The sequence below is a fragment of the Nicotiana attenuata genome, chromosome 1 (assembly GCF_001879085.1).
Source record: "Nicotiana attenuata strain UT chromosome 1, NIATTr2, whole genome shotgun sequence".
In the NCBI taxonomy this organism is placed as follows: Eukaryota; Viridiplantae; Streptophyta; class Magnoliopsida; order Solanales; family Solanaceae; genus Nicotiana; species Nicotiana attenuata.
This window is the reverse complement of record NC_031989.1, coordinates 51,184,256-51,193,460: the sequence shown is the minus strand read 5'-3', so window position 1 is coordinate 51,193,460 and position 9,205 is coordinate 51,184,256. Positions and strand designations below refer to the sequence as shown.

The 9,205-nt window shown below is 42.2% G+C and overlaps 1 protein-coding gene across 1 annotated transcript in view; it reads left to right on the top strand.

The window, feature by feature from the left end:
* LOC109226494 (protein REVEILLE 6-like) overlaps positions 1 to 9,205 on the top strand; it is a 21,817-nt gene continuing 12,612 nt past the window's right edge. The window contains exons 1-5 of the mRNA XM_019391262.1: positions 1 to 372; positions 1,633 to 1,690; positions 2,828 to 2,951; positions 3,043 to 3,207; positions 3,293 to 3,418. Of these exons, the coding sequence (XP_019246807.1) occupies positions 113 to 372; positions 1,633 to 1,690; positions 2,828 to 2,951; positions 3,043 to 3,207; positions 3,293 to 3,418 (733 nt within the window). The 5' untranslated portion in view covers positions 1 to 112. The remainder of the gene's footprint in view (positions 373 to 1,632; positions 1,691 to 2,827; positions 2,952 to 3,042; positions 3,208 to 3,292; positions 3,419 to 9,205) is intronic.

The following is a 9,205-nucleotide window of genomic DNA, read 5'->3' as shown; positions in this document are numbered from 1 at the left end:
AAGTTTCTATTTCACGACCAGAAATAAATCAGAAACACACACACACACACACACACACAAAAACCTCAAGTTTCAGAAATTTTGGTTGATAGAGCTAGAGGTACATACATATATGGTGTCTGTATATCCAACACCACCAGCGGGTCAAGATTTCTACTACATGGGGGATCCGATGAAAACGGGTCTTCCGCGTTTGCATTCGATACAATCTAGTTCTAATGGAGCAGGTACACTTAGGAATTTGAATTCGAGTACGGGTTCCGTGGTACCCGATGACCATAACAAGAAGACCAGGAAGCCCTATACAATTACCAAGTCTAGAGAGAGCTGGACTGAGCAGGAACATGATAAGTTTCTTGAAGCTCTTCAGCTGTGAGTCTCTCTTTCTCTCTCTCTCTCTCTCTTACTCGCAATACTTGTTTGTGTTTGCTGATGTTTCTTCCATGTGGGTTTGTTTTGCGTGTATGTGTGTGTGTGTTTAAATATTACTTGATTGAGAAAGTTCAGCAGGAATGAGGTAAAAATGGAAGCTTTGCACTTTTTGGGTTATCTATGTTGATGAAATGGGTAATAATTATAACTTTGGTTCTAGTGGCGTAGTTTCTTTTTTTGTCTTTTCAGATGGAGAAAATAAGTCTCTTCAAAGAGAAGTAAAATTAATAGAATGGAGTCAATCAAGTGAGTTAAACTAGAGAGAACAATGGAACCGCAATTGCATAGCACATTTGGATGACTTAGGACTCCTAACATTTGCAAAGGGAATTAAGTGAAGTGAAGTCCACTTTTGAAGAGACAAAGAGTGTATAGGACAACAAATATGCACACAGGAGCTCTGAATTACGGGGACAAGGACCAAATTTTAAGTGATAATATGTCGATACGAAGTCTTTATGAAAAGAAAAAAATGTATATGTCGTCCTGGAGGCAAAATCTACCTATAAAAAAGGTGGTCTTAATGATATACCAGATGGGCGCCATCTCCTGACCAGCTTCAGTGGATGGAAAGTGGGAATCAGGAAGAAGAACTCATTATCCCATTTTGAATGTAGCTCATTGTCCCCAATTGCCATTGACGGTACATGGTTATTATAATGAAAGCTAGATAAGAGAGATAAGGAGTAATATTGCAACTATGATGGTCATAAATTTAGAATTAGAGGGATACGACTCTGACATATGCAACATCATAAATGCAAAGTCTGTCTTGGTGGCACTGATTTTTAGTAGGCTGTCAAAGCTACCTACTATTAAAAAGCAACAAAATTAGTCTATTGTGGATAGGAACGATCTATTGGTCAAGCTTCAACGGAGGGAGAAGTGGGAGCCGAGAAGAAAAGCTCATCATTCCATATTTGATGTTATGCACTTACCAAATCAAACCTTGATGTCATAAGCGAGAAGTCTTTCAAATGATTATTCTGTCGTAGAATATATTAAAATTTGCCGATCTTTCAGTGCTAGGCTACGTTTTAACACTCACAACCTCTAGTTGAACAAGATTAATGCAAAAACAAGACTGGAATAGTTTTCAAGGTCTAGCTTAGGATCATAGGATAGTATCTATTCTGAAATCTCACTTCAAGAGTTGCAGAGAATGCATATCCTAATAGTTTGTGCCTATTGTTCTTTCAGCTTCGATCGTGATTGGAAAAAGATTGAAGCATTTGTTGGGTCGAAGACTGTTATCCAGGTAATTTGTTAAGCAGATGGTTTTTATTTGTTTATTTATTCTTTGTTTTTGTGGATTAAAAGAATATCTGACATCTGATGTTTTCTACAGAGAAGAAAAAACCGTATCTAATTATCTGGCTAAAATTTACCTTCAGATTGAGAGAATATGTTGATTCCTAAGAGAAGTTAGATCCTAGTTGTGCAATTATTGCTTTTCTAAAAACTGAAAAGGGCCAAATAGGCCCCTAACGTATTGAAAATGTCTCAAAAATACCCTCCATTAACCTTTTTGGGCTATAAATGTCCCTAACATTTTGTTTGGGCTCAAACTTACCCCTATCTTCCTGCTGCCATTTGGTGGACAGGTGGTGAGAAAGGAACTTTTTAAAAAATTTTAAGGCAAAAAGGAAAATGTACTTAGCCTTGAACATTGGTCTATTATTCTCCTATCCTTTTGGTGCAACCAGGCTTTTTGCAGATGATGTAATGTTCTGTTAGACCCCACTTGTGGGAAACTACTGGGTTTGTTGTTGTTGTTGTAATGTTCTGTTAGACATGCTTTGTACAACTTGTAAACTTCTATAGCACTTTCTTAGTGCTTTTTGTTTATCAATAATACCTTACCTTTATCAAAAGAGAAAGTTATTGCGGACATGTATGTATGTATATACATATATTATTATTGTGTAATATATACATATTATAATTGTTCGATTAAAAATATTCTCAATATTGTTATTTCTTTCTTGCCCATCCGCATTCCACATGATACTTATGTTTGAGTCCGTTCTAGTTAAGAGAATCATCGGAGTCCTTGTTCCTTATTTTTTGTTTATCTTATGCTGGCCCAAGGCAATCTGCTTAGAAAGTGTGCTTAGTTAAAAGCTTGCCATTTCAATAACACGTTTACAAGATCCGTTAATAGCATACACATCATTGTAGTTGATGAGGAGCAATCTTCACATACTTTCCCGAATGTGTTGTCATACAAGAATTATTGTAAGAGAAACAACTGTTGTATGTCAGGACAAGCCAGCATCGGCTTAATGTCTGGGGGCAACCATTGTGCCAGTTGCTTCACATATTTGGGCACACTTTCACGAAATATGCTTTATATTTTGATATATGTCCATATGCTAAAAAGTAAGCTATGCAGATACGTAGCCATGCACAGAAATACTTTCTGAAGGTCCAGAAGAGTGGGACAAGTGAACATGTACCTCCCCCACGCCCAAAGAGAAAAGCAGCTCATCCTTATCCACAAAAAGCGCCTAAAAAGGGTAGGGACAATATCCGTCATCTGTTTTGTTTGTTACAAGATACTGGGCTGAAACTAATTTTTGCCTGCATTGTTATTTCTGCCTGCAACAGTTGTTTCCCAAGTTGGCAGCATCCAATTTCAACCTCCAGGAGCTTTGCCTGAACCAGGATTTGGTATCGGGCCTGATTCTCTATCAGTGCCTGGAAATACAATTAATTTCTCTCCCTGGACTTACGACAATGTGCCTGCTATCAGCACAACACACATGAGAAAAGGTATTTGTCTGCTGATTAACGAGATATATGTAATTTGAACAGTCTTGTTCAAGAAAAGCTACAGGTTGAATTTTGTTATTCTCAGATGACGCACAAGTATCCAGTGGAGGAGTCATGCAAAATTGCAGCAGCAGCAGTAACGAGAGCATGCCTAGGATTTGTACGACTAAAGAGAGCAATGCCCAAAAGGAGAGCAAGAAGCAAATGAAAGGTGTGTATTCTCTTTGGGTTAAGAGGTGTAATTTTATGAAAGATTCCCCACTCTCAGAATGTGCCGGTGATCTGGCCCAGTTTAAGCTGATGAATTATTCATTTGAAAATAACGTACTACTTAGGTCAGATCTTTTTCCATCATGCTTTTGGTGCATATAATAATTGGAAGAAGTTTCATATATCTCTTAGGATAGGCTTGTTAAAGAAAGTGTCAGTTCATGTTAGCACCCACTAACCCGATGTGTTACACTCATAAGAACTGTATGATATACCAAAAGCAATCTCTTCTGCCCTGTTGGGCTTGATAATGACTTTCCTCCTCTAACCTAAGTAGTATACGACAGTTAGACCTAAACTGAGTGTTAACCATTGGTGAGCTTAGGATGGATTGTGGAATGCTTGTAGAAATGTCACGGTCGAAGTAGTTGTCTTTTGGAGTTCGATGCTTGTTTCAGCCATTATTTAGAGCTATATACTCCTGGAAAAAGACTTATCTTTGGGTGGAAGTCAGGCGCTGCATTGGAGTGAAAAAACTGTTAATTTGGAATTGAAAATACAACAACAAAAAATCCAGTATAATCCCACAAGTGGGGTTTGAGGAGGGTAGTGTGTATGCACACCTTACCCCTATCTTGTAAAGGTAGAGAGACTCTGTTCCGAGAGACCCTCGACTCATAAAAAGCATTAGTGTCAATATAATTGAAAAAGAAGCCATGTAAAAAAGAAGCAGTTTCAACTACATGATAATAAGACGACCAAACCAAAAAGACAACCGGTAGTTATAGAGATCTATGTATAAGAAACTACGAGAGTAATGATGATATTAAAGGTATGAAAAGAGAATATGCTTAACGTCCTACTAACCTTCTACCCTAATGTTCGACCTCCTTACCCTCCCATCAAGGCCATGTTCTCAGTAAGCTGCACATATGCGATGTCCTGCCTAATTACCTCGCCCCAGTACTTCTTTGGCTTATATCTGCCTCTCATTAGGCCTCCATGGCTAACTTCTCACACGTCCTCACTGGGGCATCTGAGCACCTTCTCTTCACATGCCCAAACCATCTCAACCTCGCTTCCCGCATCATGTCCACCACGGAGGCCATTCCCGCCTTTTCCCGAACATCTTCATTCCTTATTTCTCCTAGTATGCCGACACATTCATCTCAGCATCCTCATCTCCGCTATTTTCAACTTCTGGACATGGCGGGAAACTGAAAATGCATCCTGAAATAATGAGTTCAAAATAAAATAATACCTCCAATTTGTGATAACATTGGAACATTAGTGCAGTCAGTAGTTATTGTAGCGAATATACTGTGTTGAAAATGTCACAAGAGGATTGGTTATTGTATTCTAAATGTCTCTTAGAAGTTATCCAAAGATTGGTCTTTGAATGACAATCACACAGTCGACTATTCTGCTTGACAAATGCAATTGACAAAAAAAAGATACCAAGACAAGCATGCTGATGATTTTCTGTTTGTACCAAAAAATTCAAGATATCATCAGTGTGCAAGCTATGCGTGTTGTCATCTGTTACGCACAGATATTGATCTCCATTTTTTCTTTATTAGCTTCTATATGGGGTCTGTTTCGTGATATGCAGTACCAGAGGTATCATAATCATGGTATCTTTCTAGTTCCTTTTCTTATCTTTCCCTAATCTTTCAAATGCAAGATACCAGCTTTTCATTGTTAACAGAGACACAAAGGTGACTTCTATATGGAGTCTGTTTATAATTATATGCTGTATTAAAGGTCTCATAATTGTGCTATCTTTTTATGTTTACTTTTTTCATCTCTCCCCGCTTTCAAATTTAAAATGCCATCTTTTCATTGTTAAAAGAGACAAAAAGTTGCTATGCCTCTCTCTTCCTCAACTCTGGGCTGCCCCTACTTGGGAAGTTTTTCATGTCCTACCTCTCTCATGCTCTGCCTTGTAGATAACTCTAGGACTTCACTTGATTTATTTCTTATGATCTTAACTTGAATCTACTTGATCGCATAGCAACATTAAAGCTGGCAACATCATGATCGTACTGATTTTAGCGATAGTTCAGAGACAGCTCAATGAGAATCTTCAGGGAACTTACTGGAGTAATCAGACAGATTATGCTGTATCAGCATCCAACAAGAACTTTCTGTAGTGTTGTCATTAACATTTCTTTTACATAACATGGTATTTACGCAAAGGAATGATTCATGGGTTAAAAATCAGGCACAAGCAGGAACAGAGAGAAGAAAGTAAAAAGTACTGGGAAATCTTGGGGGATCCAGGGAGATACTCCTGGGAAAAGAGGGTTGTTAGGACGAGATTGAGAAAATGTATTATCACATATCATGTGGATCTCACCACACATGATCAATGTACTTGTTTACAGCGGTAGGTACAGTTACAAAATCTAACAGTAGTTGTGTCCATTCAGTCCGTTAGAGCAAAGGGGAACAGATTTGAGAATATTTGATGCTCTTCTTTTCCCTGTATGAGTTGTAATCAGATGGGGAAAAAAGGCTACTTCTGTCTCCCTATAACCTTTATTTTATCGTCATTTAGTTTGTGCCAATGAAAGAATATGTTGCAGTACCAAGGCAGAGATTACATAGATTACTGTATAGGGTCAAATTTGATCCTCAGCATCTCTACGCCAGTGGGTACGCCCAGTGAGTGTACGCCGACTAACGTAGCGGGTACGACTCGGACGTGGGGACAAAAGCGACATCGTTTAGGACTCAGTGTCTTCACTAGGGAGACGTTATCTGTCTTTGTAACTTTTTGATTCTTTCGAGGAAGGTCTCTTATTATATAAAGGAGACCTTCACATTGTAAAGAGGGGATTCTGATCTAATACAACTCTCTCATTTTCTGGCTTTCTCTCTCTATCACTACCTCAAACGAACATATCTTATTGAGTTCATATTATCACTTTGCAATACTAGATCTACAACAATAATATCATCTTTGCATCTCTAGGTTTATTATATTTGATTACGATTTACCCTTTTCTTACTTTTGATTGTTTTCTAGCTTATAAAGTATATTGTTAACTTTTGAGCCAAACAATTTGGCGCCGTCTGTGGGGATTTCGAGAATCAAAACCATAGTATCCACCTAGAGATCAACCAACTACCACTCTCTACACCACACAGAAACAGAAAATGGCCGAAAATAACACAAGATCGGAAGCGATATTGGGTGTCACTACTAATCTCCTTGGCCCTCTCAACGAGGCCAGTGACGATGGCATCCCGAATGCAACCTCTAGCATCACACCGGGTGCGGAGATCTCACCTTCCCCATCCGAAGGTCTGACGATCTTGCACGAAAAAGGAGCTTCCACATCTGCGGCTACAGAAGCACCCTCAGCGGTCAAGGAGCTACTGGAAAGATGGCTAACAAGCACTCTAAGCGGCTTGGTTGAGAGGTCACCACAAAGTAACATCAGGTGTACACCAACGGTAGGTACCGCTGCTGCCGTGGGTGAACCGGAAGTTGCACTGGCTAATGACAAACCCATCGAGGCACAGACCAACGATAGCACGCTAACAGCCATCCTAAAGAAGATGGAAGAAATGGAAAATGAAAACAAGGCGCTCCGCAGTCAGATGAAGGAACATCAGGAGAGGGTCGACAAGATCCCCGGTGCTCCCAAGTTGCTACCAAAGCGCGACGTGGTAAGGTTCGTTGAACAACCATACGCTGAAGAAGCTGCCCCTCACTCCACCCCAAAAACCTTCAAGATGCCACCATACTTGAGGGTATATGACGGAACCACAGATCCCGAGGATCATCTGATCCACTACGTCACCGCTGTGAAGGGCAACGACCTATCGAAAGAACAGGTACCGTCGGTACTGCTGAAGAAGTTTGGCGAGACGTTGATAGGAGGGGCCTTAACATGGTACTCTCAGCTACCGGCTAAGGCAATATCAACGTTCGAGGAAATGGCGGATAAGTTCGTCACAACCCATGCAGGCGCGAAGAAAGCGGAGGCCAGGGTCAACGACATCTTCGCCGTCAGGCAAACCACAGGAGAGGGACTCAGGGACTTCCTGGCAAGGTTTAATAGGGTAAGGATGAGTCTACCAAACGTATCGGAAGGTATGGCAGTCACCGCTTTCTAGAACGGGCTAAGCAGAGATGGTTCGAGGGCAACCAAGAAGCTGCTGAGCCGCCTCATGAAATATCCCCCTACCACATGGGAGGAAATCCACAACGCCTATTGCGCCGAGGTACGAGCGGACGAGGACGATCTTAATGGGCCGACCCAACGGCTAACAGCGATACACTCAGAAATGAGGAGAGATCGACGGAACGAAGGACGACGAGAACAACTTCCCCGCTCCAACAGAGATCGACATCAGCCATACACCAGATCCTCCCATCCGCCACCAAGGCATACAGACGCGCTACAGCGACACGTCGCCCCACTCCGAAACGAAAGAGGTACGCCCCCTTTATTAACCGCCCATAACTTTTGTGTATCTCCCTCAGAAATAGTGTACGCACTGGAGAAGCTGGGCACCAAGGTGCAGTGGCCGCAGAAGATGAAATCAGACCCTGCCACAAGGAAATCAAACGCCCTATGTGAGTTCCATCAGGAACGGGGACACAAAACCGAAGACTGCATAGGCCTACGGCAAGAGGTGGTTAGGATGCTGAACCAGGGATACCTGAGGGAGTTACTCAGTGAAAAAGGGAAAATCAACTTTGCACGCGGACGAGAACAACCCCACGGGCCGCCGAAGCCACCTTTCCCAGCGCGCACGATAAACATGATCGTCGGAGGCGGCGACGAGTCAGTGATCAATCACGTCAAGTTCGCCACCACACACAGGCTAAAGCGGACCATCGCCCATGAACGGTATGACGACTTCGAAGATAGTATCACCTTCGATAAGTCTGATGCCGACGGTTTGTCTTTCCCTCATTATGATGCTTTAGTTATCACTTTACGTATCGCTGATACGGATGTTAAAAGAGTCATGATCGATGACGGAAGTGGCACCTGCATTATCCACCCAAGGGTCCTCGTACAAATGGGACTCGAGGATAAGGTAATACCGCGCTGCATAACACTAACCGATTTTAACAATGCAGTGGAACGGACGTCCGGAGAAATAGCACTGCCCGTCTTAGCGGGAGGAGTCACGCTGGAAACAACTTTCCACGTGATGAACCAAGAAACGGCGTACAACGTCATCATAGGACGCCCGTGGATACACGCCATGCGAGCGGTCCCTTCAAGCCTCTACCAAGTGATCAAATTCCCTACCCCATGGGGGGTATTCAGTATTCGAGGCGAGCCACGCACCGCACAAGAATGCTACAAAATAGCCCAAGACTGCGCCCACACCCAACAGCTAAAGGGGGCGAGCGCGGAGGCATAGCAATTAGCCGTGTCGGGGACTAAGGTCAACCCGACAACGGACGCCATCAAAGACCCCGACGTCGTGGAGGACTGTAAAGCAACGGTCGAAGATCTCGACCCAGTCCAATTAGACGAAACCAATCTTGCGAAGAAAGCCTATATCGGGCACGATCTTGCCAACCCAAGTAAGTACTGTGAATTCTTAACTAACCATGCGGATTTGTTCGCCTTTTCCCATTCAGATATGCCGGGAATCCCGCAAGACATCGCCACCCACAAGCTGAATGTCGATTCACTACATCCGACCGTGCGACAGATGAGGAGAAAATTCAATGCCGCTATCAATGAAGCGGTCAGTAAGGAAGTAGACGAGTTACTGGCCAACGGCTCCATCAGAGAATCAAAGTACCCCC